The sequence below is a fragment of the Somniosus microcephalus genome, chromosome 1 (genome assembly GCF_052327205.1).
Source record: "Somniosus microcephalus isolate GS21.2 chromosome 1, FLI_Smic_1.0, whole genome shotgun sequence".
Taxonomy (NCBI): domain Eukaryota; kingdom Metazoa; phylum Chordata; class Chondrichthyes; order Squaliformes; family Somniosidae; genus Somniosus; species Somniosus microcephalus.
Window position 1 is genome coordinate 424,306,124 of NC_140987.1, and position 16,862 is coordinate 424,322,985.

General features: G+C 44.3%; 1 protein-coding gene across 1 annotated transcript in view; it reads left to right on the forward strand.

Annotated features, from left to right (window-relative positions):
* The window catches only part of LOC147125252 (short transient receptor potential channel 5-like), a 131,638-nt gene that overhangs the window by 42,182 nt on the left and 72,594 nt on the right, over positions 1 to 16,862 (forward strand). Inside the window, exon 2 of the mRNA XM_085999926.1 lies at positions 97 to 496. Coding sequence (XP_085856052.1) covers positions 119 to 496 — 378 coding nt within the window. The 5' untranslated portion in view covers positions 97 to 118. The remainder of the gene's footprint in view (positions 1 to 96; positions 497 to 16,862) is intronic.

Consider the following 16,862-nt stretch of genomic DNA (forward strand, 5'->3'; position numbering starts at 1 on the left):
AGTGCTTCCTAGCACTCAAAGTATCAATTTTGAATCAGTTCTACTCTAAAAGCTAAGCTAAGCTTCCAGAATTTTCTTATTCTCATTTTAAAACAGGGTCCATGTGGCACAATGAACAATGGCCCAGCTGTACTACAAAAAGGTCAACTATTCTCCATACATAGACCGGATTCCATTGCAGATAGTGCGTGCAGAGAATGAGCTCTCGCTGGAGGAAAAGGCTTATCTGAATGCGGTGGAAAAGGGGGACTTTGCCAGTGTGAAGCAGGCTCTGGAGGAAGCGGAGATCTACTTTAATATTAATATCAACTGCACAGATCCTCTGGGGCGGAGCGCACTCCTCATCGCGATTGAAAATGAAAACTTGGAGATCATGGAGCTGCTCCTGAGTTTCAGCGTGTATGTGGGAGATGCGTTGCTCTATGCGATACGAAAGGAGGTTGTTGGAGCCGTCGAGCTTCTGCTGCATTACAGAAAGCCAAGTGGAGAAAAACAGGTAATGAATCTACTTATTATTTGTGTCCGCACATTGGAATATGTGATCCTGCAGAGTGGCGCCAGGCGCTAACCTTTTCAAACATTTGCAAAATTCCCATCTTTTGCTCCCAAGAGGGAAGTGGAGCACTAAACCAATCACCTGCCTCCTGGAGCGCAAGAGACGGGGAATGTCCCGATCCGGGCGGTGTGCTCACCAGCGCCACGTGTGGCCACGCGTGGCACTGCCGCGTTGCAGGGGCTCATCCCTCAATTAAAGGGAAGGGCTCCCTACTGCGAGCTCTGCATTTTTTTTGGCATCTGCTGGAGCAGCAGGGTGCAGGAGTGCCGGGCTGACTGATCGCGGCACTCAGATTTTTTTTTTTAAATCGGCCGGCCACCACACCTCTAAATGGTGCCTTGCGAGCGGCCGGCCTCACTGTCCACGATAACAACAGGAAAAAACGCTGGACAAACACAGCAGGCCAGGCAGCATCCGACCTGAAACGTTAACTCTATTTCTCTCTCCACGGATGCTACATAGATACATAGATACATAGAAGATAGGAGCAGGAGTAGGCCATTCGGCCCTTCGTGCCTGCTCCGCCATTCGATGAGATCATGGCTGATCCTTTAATTCAGTATCCCGTCCCCGCCTTCTCTCCGTAACCCTTAACCCCTTTTGCCCGTAGAAATATATCTAATTCCCTCTTAAATATATTTAATGAGCTGGCGTACACTGCCCTCTGTGGCAATGAGTTCCACAGGTTCACCACTCTCTGAGTGAAGAAATTCCCCCTCATCTCTGTCCTAAATGGTTTAGCCCTTATCCTTAAATTATGTCCTCTAGTTCTGTTCTCACCCGCCAAGGGAAACATTCCTTCTGCATCCAGTCTGTCTAGACCTGTCAGAATTTTATACACTTCTATGAGGTCCCCTCTCAATCTTCTAAACTCCAGTGTGTACATCCCTAAACTACATAGTCTCTCCTCATAGGTCATTCCCGCCATTCCTGGTATCAGCCTGGTGAATCGCCGCTGCACCCCCTCCATGGCAAGAACATCCTTCCTCAGATGAGGCGACCAAAACTGTACACAGTACTCGAGGTGTGGTCTCACCAGTGCCCTGTACAGCTGCAGCAAGGTATCCCTGTTCCTGTATTCTAACCCTTTTGCTATGAAGGCCAGCATACCGTTTGCCTTCTTGACCGCCTGTTGCACCTGCATGCTCGCCTTCAGTGACTGGTGTACAAGAACACCCAGGTCTCTCTGTACTTCCCCCTCTCCCAATCTATTGCCATTTAAATAATAATTTGCCCTCCCGTTCCTGCACCCAAGGTGGATAACTTCGCACTTGTCCACATTATAGTGCATCTGCCATTTATCCGCCCAATCGCCCAGTCTGTCCAAATCGCTCTGGAGCTTCCTGGTCTCTTCCTCTGAGCCCACCCCCCCTCCTAGTTTAGTGTCGTCTGCAAATTTGGAAATGCTGCATCCGACTCCCTGATCCAGGTCATTAATGTAAATTGTGAACAGCTGGGGGCCCAGGACAGATCCCTGTGGTACCCCACTTGTTACTGCCTGCCATTCAGAAAATGAGCCGTTTATTCCAACTCTCTGTTTTCTATCTGACAGCCAGTTCCCTATCCACGCCAAAACTTTCCCCTTTATCCCATGAGCCTCAATTTTCCATGCTAATCTTTTATGTGGGACCTTATCGAAGGCCTTTTGGAAGTCCAGGTACACCACATCTACTGGCTCTCCCCCATCTATTCTACCAGTTACTCCCTCAAAAAATTCCAATAGATTAGTCAAGCACGATTTACCCTTTGTAAATCCATGTTGACTCTGTCCTATCCTGTCCCCATTTGCTAAGTGCTCCGCTATTTCATCCTTAATGATGGACTCCAGCATTTTGCCCACAACTGATGTAAGGCTTACAGGTCTGTAATTACCTGCTTTTTCCCTACCCCCCTTTTTGAATAGTGGGGTAACGTTAGCTACCCTCCAATCCATCGGCACTGTTCCCGAGTCTAATGAATTCTGAAAAATCATCCTTAGTGCATCCGCTATCTCTAGGGCCACCTCCTTCAGTACCCTAGGATGCATGTTATCAGGCCCTGGGGATTTGTCCACCTTCAATCCCTTTAGCTTCCTTAACACCATATCCTTAGAGATATTGATTTGCGTCAGTTCCTCCTTTGCCAATGTCCCTATTTTTCCCGATATCCCAGGGAGGTTTTTTGTGTCTTCCTTCGTAAAGACTGACCCAAAGTATGCATTTAGTTGATCTGCCATTTCCTTATTTCCCATTATATATTCCCCCGTATCTGACTGCAATGGACCAACTTTGGTTTTCACCAGTCTTTTCCTTTTGATATATTTATAAAAGCTTTTGGAGTTAGTTTTTATATTTTCCGCCAGCTTGTTTTCGTAAGCTATTTTGCCCCTCTTGATCATGCCCTTTGCCCTCCTTTGCTCTATCTTAAACTGTTCCCAATCTTCCGCTCTGGCGCTTTTTTTGGCTATTTTATACGCCCTATCTTTGGATTTTATGCTGTCTCTAATTTCCCCTGTTATCCACGGTTGAGTCACCTTTTTAGATTTCCTTTTATGCCAGATTGGTATAAACAATTTTTGCAATTTTGTCATTCTATCTTTAAATGTTTGCCATTGTTTATCTACCTCCAGTCCTCCCAGGAACGTTGTCCAATCAGACCTACTCAGTTCCCGTCTCATGGCATCATAATTCCCCTTGTTTAAATTCAGGACCTTAGTCTCTGAGTCAATTTCTTCGCTCTCCATTTCGAGTGAGAAATCGATCATGTTATGATCGCTCTGACCCAAGGGTCCCCGTACAACAAGATTACTGATTAGTCCCTTCTCATTGCACAGTACCCAGTCCAATATAGCCTGTTCCCGAGTTGGTTCCTCGACATATTGATCCAGATAACCATCCCTCAAACACTCAAGGAATTCCTCCTCCTCATTATTTTTACTGATTAGGCTAGTCCAATCTATATGTAAGTTAAAGTCACCTATGATGACAGCTGTGCTCTTATTGCACGCTTCTCTAATTTCCCTCGTGATGCCCTCCCTAACCTCTATTTTACTATTTGGAGGCCTATATACCACTCCTATTAATGTTTTTCGCCCCTCGCTATTTCTTAGCTCCACCCATATAGATTCTGTATTAACTGAGTTAATATCCTTCTTTTCAATTGCATTTATCCCCTCTTTTACTAGCAATGCTACCCCTCCTCCCTTTCTTTTTTGTCGATCCTTCCTAAATACTGAATACCCCTGCTGCCTGGCCTGCTGAATTTTTCCAGCATTTTCTGCTGTTACTTCGGATTTCCAGCATCCGCAGTATTTTGCTATCGTCTCACTGTCCGCGACCCCTGCAGCAGTCGACTAACAGCGCCCGGCGCTGCTGCGGGGGAATTTTTCTCCCAAGGAGCTACCGGGGCGCTGCGCCCAGATATGACATCGTGATCTCTGGGCGCAGAAGATCGGGAAGATACCCAGTAGCGCCACTGCTAACCTCCCATGGAATTTGGCGGGAAGCGTGGTTATCGCCCGGGGATGTGGGGGGGGAAGCCATTTGCGCCCCGTTAGCGCCTCCCCCCGGAGGTGCAAACGAGGGGAATTTTGCCCTTAAAGTACTTCTACAAATCTAGCAGGGAAGAAAGGGTTAAGGCTTCATTGGGACAAATAGGATTATGCAGAAACACATCAAAAGATTGATCAGAGGGACCTGGAGAGTCAAGAAAAAAAACTACAGAGGCCAAAGACATGAGGACTGTCAGAGAACAGGCGAGAAAATGTAAAGATAAAAATGGGCTTGAAACAAAATAAGATGGAAGCCGTAGATAAGATAAAAGTGCTTAAAACAAGAAAATCCCCAGGGCTAGATTGTATTTATCTCAGTGTTAAGAGAGACTAACGAGGGGATTTGTTAGGCATTGACAGTCATCATGATAGAGCTAATGAACACTGGGAAGGTACCAGTAGATTGAAAACAGGCTATAGTGGTACCCATATTCAGAATGGGTGACTAAACAGACACAGACAACTATAGACTTATTAGTTTTCTTTAATTCCATGTAAAATAAGAAGCCAATTATAAGAAGTAAATTTGAGTATAATCCAGATGCTAGTAACAGCAGTCAACATGGCTTTAGAAGAGGAAGATTGACCACAAAACGTGACAGCCCAAGTCAACTGCGGTAAACCCTACAACTCTTAGGGGCAAAAATTGAGTCACGCCCGCTTTGGGGTGCTAACTTCGCCAGGGCGCTACTTTTAGCGCTCTGAAAAAATTAGCGTCCCCGCGGCCGAAATTCATCAGTAGCGCCCCAAGAGGGAAGCGAGGCGCTTCTGCGCCGCGCCGTGGTATTGCAAGCCTTCCTCCCCTTCTTAAAGGGGAGGGGCCTTGCGCAGCGCAACCCAGGGCCCAGCTGGGCCACCGGGATCAGTGTGCCGGCAAAAGAGCCCGGCACTCAAGAGAAGTGCTGGGCTCATGGAGCGCAGCCAGCACTCTGCTGGAGGGGGGATGCTCAGGAGGCCAGGGACGGCAACGGAGGTAGGTGCTGGCAGGCGGCCAGCAACAAAAATGGCTGCCCGGCACTTTAGCACCGCCACGGCTGCAGGTAGGCTCCCCCTGATCCCGTCGGACATAGCGTCCGGCGGTAAGTCAGGGTGCGCTACCGAAGATTGCGGCTGGGGTGTGAGCAGGGCGCTGCGCATGGTGATGATGTCATCACCGGTGGAGCAACGCCGCAACGCGCTAACGGTTACCGCCGCTGCTAACCTCCTGCTGAACTTCGCGGGAGGCGTTGGCGGCGCCGCGCCCGGGCGCTAGTTGCCTTCCCCCCCTCTTAGGGCACTAACGGGAGGTGCAAAGCAACCAAATTCTTCCCCCTTAGACTTCCAAAAGGCATTTGATAAAGTTCCATATGAAAGATTACTGGTTATGTTCAAAGCTGTGGAAATTCAGGGCAAAACTTGTGAATGAAGAGAAAAAAAACACCTGAAGGGTGGAAAATAATGGGTGCTAGTCAAAGGATTAATGTCAGCGTGGAGGTGAATGAGAGTGGGGTGCCCAGGCTCAGTGTTGTGACAACTATTGTTTCTAATTTACAACATTGGATTCAGAAAGTTAATACAATTTGGTCAGATTTGCAGACGGTAGCAAATTGGAATTGAAAGAGACAGGCCAGAAATTACAGAATAATTTAAACAAAATATGTGTGGGCCAAACAATGGCAGATGAAACTTAATGCAGACAAGTGTAAAATATTGTATAAAGGAAGGAGAAATGCGCAACATACATACTCCATGTATGAGGATGTAACTGGCAGAATAGATAAGGGAGAACCAGTGGATGTGGTGTATTTGGACTTTCAGAAGGCTTTCGATAAGGTCCCACATAAGAGATTAGCGTGTAAAGTTAAGGCACATGGGATTGGGGGCAAGGTACTGACTTGGATAGAGAACTGGTTGGCAGACAGGAAGCAAAGAGTTGGAATAAACGGGTCTTTTTCCGAGTGGCAGGCAGTGACTAGTGGGGTACCGCAGCGATCGGTCCTAGGACCCCAGCTATTCACAATATATATAAATGATCTAGACGAGGGAACTAGATGTAATATCTCCAAGTTTGCAGACGACACAAAGCTGGGTGGGCATGTGTGCTGTGAGGAGGATGCCGAGAAACTTCAGTATGATTTGGACAGGTTGGGTGATTGGGCAGAAGCATGGCAGATGCAGTATAATGTGGATAAATGCGAGGTTATCCACTTTGGTGGCAAAAACAGGAAGGCAGATTATTATCTGAATGGCAATAGATTGGGAGAAGGGGAAGTGCAACGAGACCTGGGTGTCCTTGTGCACCAGTCGCTGAAGGTAAGCATGCAGGTGGTTAAGAAGGCAAATGGTATGTTGGCCTTCGTAGCGAGAGGGTTCGAGTACAGGAATAAGGATGTCTTGCTGCAGTTGTACAGGGCCTTGGTGAGACCACACCTTGGTTATTGTGTGCAGTTTTGGTCACCTTATCTGAGGAAGGATGTTCTTGCCATGGAAGGAGTGCAGCGAAGATTCATCAGACTGATACCTGGGATGGCAGGAATGACATATGAGGAGAGATTGGGCCGATTGGGCTTATACTCGCTGGAGTTTAGAAGAATGAGAGGGGATCTCATTGAAACTTATAAAATTCTAACAGGACTAGACAGACTAGATGCAGGAAGGATGTTCCCGATGGCCGGGGAGTCCAGAACCAGGGGTCACAGTCTAAGGATAAGGGGTAAGCCATTTAGGACAGAGATGAGGAATTTCTTCACCCAGAGAGTGGTGAACCTGTGGAATTCTCTACCACAGAAGGCAGTGGAGGCCAATTCATTAAATATATTCAAGAAGGAGTTAGATATATTTCTTAAGGCTAACGGGATCAAGGGATATGGGGAGAAAGCAGGGACAGGGTACTGAATTTGGATAATCAGCCATGATCTCATTGAATGGTGGAGCAGGCTTAAGGGGCCGAATGGCCTACTTCTGCTCCTATCTTCTATGTTTCTATGAATAGCGCTGAAATAGATAAGGATGAAATTGAAAGAGGCCCAAGAGTCTGAGTAGACTCAACACTCAACGTGTCCAACTAGTGCAGCGCAGACATCAACAAAGCCAATCGAATATTGAACTACATTGCCAAAATAGTAGAATACAAGTCAGTGCTCTGGCCACACCTTGAGTGTTGTGTCCAGTTCTGGTTGCCTAGAAATAAAGGAGACATTGAAGCCCTAGATGCAGTGCAGAGAAGAGCCATGAGGCTGACTGCTAGACTCACAGGTCTGAGTTATGAGGAAAAACTGGAGAGATGGTTTTTTTAGCCTGGAAATGAGGCACCAGAGAAGTGATGTGACAGAGGTATGGAAAACGTTCATCCAAAACACTACTATAAATTAGACTGGGTGAGTCAGACAAGGGAACAGAGGTTTGAATTAGTAAAAGATAACTTTAAGACTGATATCAGGAGGTTCTTCATGAAGAGACCAATCTACACTTGGTATGGAATTCGGGGCAGAGTGGGGGAGGTGAAAACCTAGAATCATTTTAAGAAACAATTAGATGCAGCAATGAAGAGCATGCAGGGTTATTCTGGACGGATGAATTAGAAGGGCCAAATACCCTTCCTCATCCATAAGTATTCTATGACCTTATGATCTAGTGACCACAAGACATTAACTGAATTTCCTGATACACCAAGTGCTTTCTCATGTAATATGGCTTTTATTTCTGTGGGTAAGCGAGGCTGACAATTGTGAGTTACAGGTGGAAATTAAGGAAAAAAAGGGAGGAGGGGGTTTCCATCAGTGCCACTCACTGCAAGTACCCAACCTCAGAGACGCCCTTTGGAGAGCATTATGGGGGTAAAATTTAACTTAAGCAGGTGGCCAACACAGGCATTAGCAGATCGGCTGCCCGTTATACACCATCTGGCGAGGTTTACAATGGACGGCTGATCTACTGTTGTCCATTTTGTGCTCCTGCCAAAGTTGATTTTTACCCCCAATATGAGGGTGAGTGAGCCCAAATCAAGTTGCTGCATCAGGTTATAGACTGGCATTGGCAGAGGCTGCATATCATCTTTGTTATGGAATGGTATGTCATCTGGGGAAGAAATAGGGAAAGACATTTTTTTCTTGAAATATTTATTGTGAGACTCATTAAATTTTCTAACATTCATATGGTTTCTATGGTTCCAAACATTAATGAATATATTTATAATACCTCCGGCCACACAATTAGAGTTAATTATTCAATAACGACACTGAGCCACTGTGACATCGCATATGAAGCTCAATTTAAAAAAAAACACTTTTTTTTCATCACCAATTTTTTTTCCTTCCTTTCCTGAAGGCGTTCATTCCATTATGGGGTATGGTTCCAAAGGCACCAGAAGACCTTTGGTACCTCCACCAGCTGATCATTAGTCATGTGTGAGCCTTGACAGGGAGTGTTAGCAGACTATTTCACTGTGAGGGGCATCGCAGTGGAGCCCAACCTGTCCTCATCTGACATCCACAGATGTGCGCTCTCCAAGTTCTTCAACAGGAGTAATTGGATAGCAATCAGCAGTGGGAACCAAGGCTGAATTTTTTCCCTCGATAGCCCAGCGGGAGCTGAGACCGGTTTTAACCCCCTCCCTTCTTCCTTCCATCCCACCACTACCCCTATTGAAATCAACGAAGCGAAGATTGAATCTGGGACCCTCTGGTCTGTGTGGCTCAGCTGAGGAAAAACTCACTGAGCTGTCAGGAGATCCTACAAAAGCTTTGTTTAAACTTTTGTGAAATGATCCACTTGCAGATTGCTCTTATTTCTAAAATGACATCTGAGATAATAATCTGTACTAGATTTTATAAATACTAAGGTCTTTTTGGGCTAGTAATTTAATTGGTAGCAAATTAGACTCCTATTCAAAGAATCCAGTATCTCTCGCAATAAAGTTTCAGAGTTTCAGAGGAATTGGTAGACCATGGGATTCTCACTCATGGGTGGGCACATCTAATTTTGTTGGCACAAAATCCTTAAGATCTAGGTAAAATATTGTACTTTTATACTGATAAGTTCGACTTTACCTGTGGCTTGCGCACACAACCTGTCCATCTTTACAATGAATATTAAGCTTTAGACTTTTTATCTCAACAAAGGCAGTGAATACCTGCAAGTGAGATGCTTCCTTGCAGTTGCAAATCTGGTGAGAAATCTTCCCTCAAAGGTTCAAATGGCAGTAGTAAGTGGGACAAAAGCTAAGGTACAACATGCACAGTGCATCTCAAGGATGGTCCTTGTGCGTACAAATCACAGCTTGTTGATTTTGTTTTCCGTCACATATGCCGTCTGTTCAGAGAAGCAAATGGAATTTGCATTTTAAATGCTCACATTTGCAAAAAAAGTGCAAATTTCCTACAGGATGGCCCCTTCCACACTGAAAGCCAAGTTATCGAGTTGGACTTTGCTTCAGCAGAACTAGGATCTCCAGTAGTAGAGAATTGAGAGAGCTCAATATTGGGAGAGCTCAATATTGATGACAGCAGAGAAATGAATTCCAATTCAGAATTCTATTATCACTAGCAGCAGGAAATTGGATTTGTTAAGATGGTTCAATAGAGTTGATTCCTCAATCGGTCATTCCCAGTCAGAAGTGGCACTCTGAGCTGTGGTGAGAAATTGTCGGCACGCAGCCCCTGACTTTCCTTACATTAGTTTAAATGGATGGAAACTCAAGGTCAGTGGGTACGTGAATCAGCCCTAATATTTTCAATATATTTAGCAAAAGAGTAGTAGACCCCCATCCAGGAACCAGTAGGTGTTTCTTTTTGTCTTATTAAGGGGAGGGATGTCACTGCCAGGGAATGGATCACTTTTCCGCTCCTGCTCCAGGTGTCGATTGGGGGGGGGGGGGCCAAGTAGGTCAGCGTGCTCACTGTACGCACCAAAAGCCGGAGGCTCAAGGCTTGTTCAAAATTGAGCCTTTGGGCTCAACAGCATAATTCCGCCGAGCTGTGGACACCAATTAGGCATCCAGAGGTAGCTCGCCAGTTGGCTTCACAACTACTTGGGCTGGCTGTGACTCCAGCAGTGGTTCTTAGCTAGGTCCCGGGGCAGAGGGGGAGCAGAACTACTGTGGCAACAAAAACCCGGCCTGTTTCCAAGAGGGGTTCTTAAACAGGCATCGGGCCCTTCATTAGCATATGCAAGAGAGTCTAAAGCCTGTTTAAGCAGCTGCCAGGGCCACCTGAATATCACCCGAGCCAAAATGGCATTGAAGGTATATCATCGGCCCTTGGGGTGCGGGACATAGCCCCGTGAAATTGGACCTTTATGCCCCCAGTTCACACCCAAAATATGGACACAATGAAGTCCAATTTCGGTCACTGTATATCAAGCACTCCTAGGTCATGTATAGCACGAGTTAGATGCAGCGTTAACCTAAAAAGTCTTCTACCAGAAAATATTTTCTTGTGTGCGATGTGTAGTGAAATCATAAATGTTCTTCTTTAAATATATTTATTGCCCATCCTTGGTTGCCCCGAGAAGGTGATGGTGGGCCGCCTTCTTGAACCGCTGCAATTCTTTTGTAGCGATTTGATACAATTGAATGGCTTGCTAGGCCACTTCAGAGGGCAGTTAACAGTCAACCACATTGGTATGTGACTGGAGTCACATATAGGCCAGACTGGGTAAGGACAGCAAGTTTCCTTCCCTAAAGGACATTAGTGAACCAGTTGGGTTTTTACAACAATCTGATAGCTTCTTGGTAACGTTTGTACTGGTGCCAACTTATTTTTTCCAGATTTTCTTTAACTGAATTCAAATTGACAAACTGCCATGGTGGGATTTGAATTCATGTTCTGTGGATTACTAGTCCAGTTTATTACAGTTTGAATATAAAAGTGCAAATTGGCACAATTTTAAAATATACTGGGCTAGAGTCACATATTATTTTATTCATTATAATCTTTACTGATCGTATTATTTTCATATTATAGAAGAATGCAGACTAAAAATTCCTCTGGTCATTTTGTGTAGCAACATTATAAATGCATTTGTGAAGATTTCCTCTGTTTGGTATTTGTAGTGAAAAGATGAATGTCTTCCTTCAGAATGTGTGTGTGATTTTGCTAGAAAGGGAGGAACTTGATACAATGACCAGAGGATCTCCTACTCCTATAATTTTGAATGAACAACTGAAGTGTTCGTCCATTAATACCATCAACATAATTTCTAGTTTATAATGACTACTATTTCCTGCTAATCCTATGTGGCCGTGATCTTAAATCCTTTAGTGTGACTGTCATTATACATCAGACCCACAGGTGCACCTCTGTGATGAGCCCCCAAGGTGCCTTCTGCCAGCAATGAAAAAAAGGCACATATTGTACAAAACTAATTGGCACATGGGAGTGATTACAAGACTAATCTTATTTTTGCTTATGTGATTTACTATCATTGAAACCCTCTGATTGAATTACAGCTTTACTATGAACTATTCATTCTGTTCTATTTAATACATAACCAAAAAAGAACATTTTTAAATTTTATTTTTTAACCTCCTAAAGTCAGGGAGTTCTACACTTGCAATAAATGCCTGAAGCCTCAAGCATTCCTTGACAAAATGGCTCCTGTGTATGTTGAGTGAACACCCCAGACTACACAGGGGAGCCATTTATTGACGTGCATAATCCAGTTTTCCAACATTAATCGCTCATCATGCACATACATTCAAGCAGATTTGTTTGAAATACAGTAAAAAGGATTTATTCCATGGGAGTGACATTACACCAACAAATGATGCTTCACTAATGAACAATAAAAAGAATATGCACACAAGTGAATTAAAGCTTAGCTGTTGATGACTGCCTGCAATATTCCAGAATGCGTGTAGAATCAATACATTGCCTCCTTATGAGCAGAAATGCATGCCTGTAATTCTCATACTGAGGAGAAAGATCACTAAAACTCACCCAGCCTTCATGAACGTGTTGCACACTTATTACTTTGTCACTGATTAATATCCTTAACAAAGTTATTTAACTTACTTTATGGTGAACTTTCTACTTGCTAAGGGCAGGGATATCACTATCGATAAATGGAAAACTTTAACTTTTCAAGTCCATTGTTAACATCAAGCAAATTGAGCTCAGTAAGAGCATGAACTAAGAGTATAAGAAAGTATGGATGAGAAAAGGACATCTAGTTTATCAACCTCTCTCCTTCCACAGACCATGTACAATCTACCCTATCATGGATTCAAACCCACTTGTTAATCACCTGCAGAAAAGTTCTGCAAAATTCACCCCTCATCCAAAAAAAAAGTTCAGAAAAACACCACATTAACTAGCTACATGCACATCTCTATTACCCAATATTGGCCAGTTGATTTTCACAGATGACATTTCCATAGTCCCAGCAGCACAGGAACCATCGTGTTCCATCAAGCATTTGATGATCTCTGTCTGTACTTATCCATATAACCTTAAATTACTTTTATAAACAGATACTTGTCTAGCTATTTTTGAACGAGTTAATCAACACATCAGTTAGCCACTTGGGATCCAGAGTAAAAATTTCCCTCTACCATGCCGCATCTGAATGCCATGACTCTAACCTAACCTAAGATAGCCCATAACTTCCAGATGAGACGTTAAACCGAGGCCCCATCTGCTCCCTCAGGTGGACGTAAAAGATCCCATGGCACTATTTCGAAGAAGAGCAGGGGAGTTATCCCCGGTGTCCTGGCCAATATTTATCCCTCAACCAACATAACAAAAACAGATTACCTGGTCATTATTACATTGCTGTTTGTGGGAGCTTGCTGTGCGCATTTCCCACATTACAACAGTGACGACACGCCAAAAGTACTTAATTGGCTGTAAAGCGCTTTGAGACATCCGGTGGTCATGAAAGGTGCTATATAAATGCAAGTCTTTCTTTCTATAACGTGCCCATAACAGAAATGTTTGCGGTCTTTCTGAAGAAGGATTCCAATTCAATGCCAATTAATGATGAAGTCTGGTCAGTTTTGGTGTGGTAGGCGCACTAATTAGGAATTGGGTTGACTTGAAACCTCACTCTAATTAGCACCTTTATAGCCAGCAGCAACAGAAGATTTTCATCCCATCAGCCTGGATTGAGATTTTCAAGCCAAGGTCCCAGAGGCAATACTACAGTGTTCTAACCCCACCTAGTTTCCTAATATAATATTTTGTTAGCAATAGAGAACAAATTCCAGCTGCTTTTTTGTGAGAATATGGATTTGGTTGCATCTTCACTGAGCATATGTAATGGGTGCTTCAGCCTGACCATGAAGAGGATTAGTTAGGAACATGCCATACAGTCCTTGTACCCTGCTGCTAAAGCAGAGCCACATTAAAATCAATTTTGAAAATGTGAATGTGCAGCTTCCCATTTGTAGCATTCTTCAGCTATAAAAAAAACTTACATTTATATAGCGCCTTTCACGACCACCAGATGCCTCAAAATGCTTTACAGTCAACTTTTGAAGTGTGGTCACTGTTGTAATGTGGGAAACGCGGCAGTCAATTTGCACACAGCAAGGCCCCACAAACAGCAATGTGATTTTTTGTTATGTTGATTGAGGGGTAAATATTGACGAGGACACCGGGGATAACTCCCCTGCTCTTCTTCGAAATAGAGAGCAGACGGAGCCTCGGTTTAACATCTCATCCGAAAGATGGCAGCTCCGATAGTGCATCACTCCTTCAGCACTGCACTGAAGTGTCAGCCTAGATTTATGTACTCAAGTCCCTGGAATGGGACTTAAACCCACAACTTTCTGATTCAGAGACAAGCGTGCTACCCACTGAGCCACAGCTGACACTGTATAAATAAAATAAAAAATAAAGTAACTCTTATGAAATACTAGACTGGTAGCTATTGTTAGCAGCTCAGTTTTCTTGTTGCTTTATCTGCAATGCACAAGCAGAATCCATGCCACGTGCTCTTCAGTGAGCTCAACATCAATTTTCTGAGAGGTTGGATATGAATTTACCCATGTAGTTGATCATTCCATTAAACCTCTGCATGTCCTTTTTGCATTGTGGCTTTGGCATATTCTCAATGGCGGACACCTTTCTGGGATCTGGTCTGATGCCCTCACTGCTAAGGATATCTCCCACGAATGTCAGTTCTGTCACCCCGAGCTGGCATTTCTCTTTATTCAGCTTCAGGTTTGTTTTCCTTGTTGCTTCCAGCACTTTTTTCAATCTCTCGTCATGCTCAGTTCTCGTGGTTCCCCATACTATGATGTCATCCATTGATGTATCAACTCCCTCCAGGTGCTCATAGATCATATGGATAGTTTTGTGATATACTTCAGGAGCTGAGGCAATGCCAAATGGTAACCTTAGGAATCTGTATCTGCCAAATGGACTGTTGAACGTGCACAGTCTTGAACTTGCCTCGTCCAGTTTCATCTGCCAAAATCCTGATGATGCATCTAACTTGCTGAAATACTTTGCATTTGCAAACTGTGACATGATTTCCTCACGTGTAGGAAGCTTGAAGTGCTCTCTCTTTATTGCTCTGTTTAGATCTCTTGGATCCAGGCAAATTCTGAGCTTTCCATTCTTTTTGTCCACAACGACGAGGGAACTCACCCACTCAGTTGGCTCATCTATCTTCTGAATCACATTCAGGCTTTCCATCCTGTCCAACTCTGCCTTCAGTTGCTTTTAAAGAGCAAACGGAACTTTTCTGCATGGATGTATGACCGTTGGCATACTTTTATCTACTCTGATCGTGTGTTCTCCTGGAAGGCAGCCTAGACCCTGAAATAGGTCGTTGTACTCTTTCATGAGTTCATCATAGACTGTCTCTCCTTCGCTTTCCACAACAAGGACTCTCTTTACCAGGTTCAGTCTCTCACAGGCTTTTAAACCTAGTATTGCTTGCACATCCTTTGGCACCACGATTAATGCTAGCGTGTGCTCTCTGTCCTTGTGTGTCACTTTGACAATGCATTTTCCTTTCACTGGTATATCAGTACCTGAGTATCCTGTCACTTTCACTTTTATTCCATGTATCTTTGGTCTGGGTCTAATTTTCTTAAAATCAGTCTCTGATATCACATTAACTTGTGCTCCAGTATCCAATTTAAATGGAATGTGTATGTCATTCACTTTTAGTGTCAACATCCAGTCTCTTTTTTCTTTTTTGTTTTCAGACACAACATCCACTTAGAACTCCTCTATCTCGCTTTCATCTACTGTATGGACCTTGCTTTGTTGCGCTTGGTTCTTACAGCAACGGGCATAATGGTTGTTTTTGTTGCAACTATTGCATGTTTTACCATATGCTGGACACTTCTTTGGTGGATGCTGTGTACCGCATCGACCACATGACTTTCGATTGCCCCTTTCATTTTTGTTCGCTGGCCACGCCTCTTTTTTCACATTGGCGCCCTTTTTGTTAAACGGTTTGTGTCCGTTCTTTCTCACTGCATCCACGTTGCAGCTACTGTCACTGAACAGCTCCTTTGCCTGCGACTTCACAGTCTCTGTAGCCCTACACAGTGCTATGGCTTTTCCCAGGTCTAGATTTTGCTCTCTTAGCAGTCTTTCCCTTAGACCATTATCTGGAATCCACACACCAGTCTGTCTTTTATCAGCGAGTCTGTCAGTCCCCCAAATTCACACGTTTTGCTTCTGTTTTTCAGTTCAGTCACATACTGATCAATAGTCTCTCCCGTTTTCTGTACACATGTGAAAAATCTGTGCCTCTCAAACGTCACGTTACGTTTAGGTATGCAGTAGGCCTCAAACTGTTCCATTATTTTATCCAGCTTCATTTTGTCTCCATCAGCAGCGAATGTGAAGTTATCATACACCTCCAGTGCTTCATCACCCACGACATGTAAGAACACTGACGCTTTCTTTTTATCACTTTTCTCGTCAGCTCCGATTGCTGATAAATACAACTCCAAACGTTGTTTGAATCTCCTCCAATTTTCAGCCACATTACCAGCAGCTCGATATTTCTGATAGTTGCATCCTTTCAATTGTAGTAACTTGTAAATTTATCCTGCACTTTCTCCAGTGCTTCACTATTCTTTTTATAGTATGGAGACCAAAACTGCACACAGTACTCCAAGTGTGGTCTAGCCAAGGTTCTATGCAAATTTAACATGTTCTCCCTGCTTTTGTATTCTATTCCTCTAGAAATGAACCCTAGTACAGTACTTTGTTTGCACTCTTTATGGGCTTATCAACTTGTGCTGCTACTTTTAGTAATTTATGTAAAAATATTCCCAGACCATCTGAAAGTCCATGGCCATGATTTCCCGCGGGTCCAGTGCGGCTGGGATCGGTGGCGGGGTGCAACCCCGCTGCTGGCTCCAGCCCGCTGTCCGAAGTGATCTTACATTGATTGGGCTTGTTAAGCCCACCCAGCGCATTTCCCGGCCAATTGAAGGAAGCGGGTCTGCTGACGTCACTTAATGACGCGTCATCAGCTGGTTTCCTTAAAGGGACCATGCGCAAATTAATTTTGACAGTTGTGCTGTCAGTGTTCTACAGCATTGAGGTGCTGCAAACACTGACAAGCACTGCACAGAGGTCCACGGCTGCACCCAGGCTCTCCCATGACTCTCTCCATGTGCTTATGGAGGGAGTCACAGCACGCAAGGAGGTTCTCTTCCCTTCCCATGGGCGGAAGAGACCTCCCCAGGAGACCAACGCAGCCTGGTTGCACATTGAACAGGAGGGCACAAGCAGAGATGTCATTAGGATTACCAGGCTGTGGTGGCGCAAACCTTTCTATGATCTCAGTAGATCACAAAATGTTACTGCAAAGCCACACTCAACC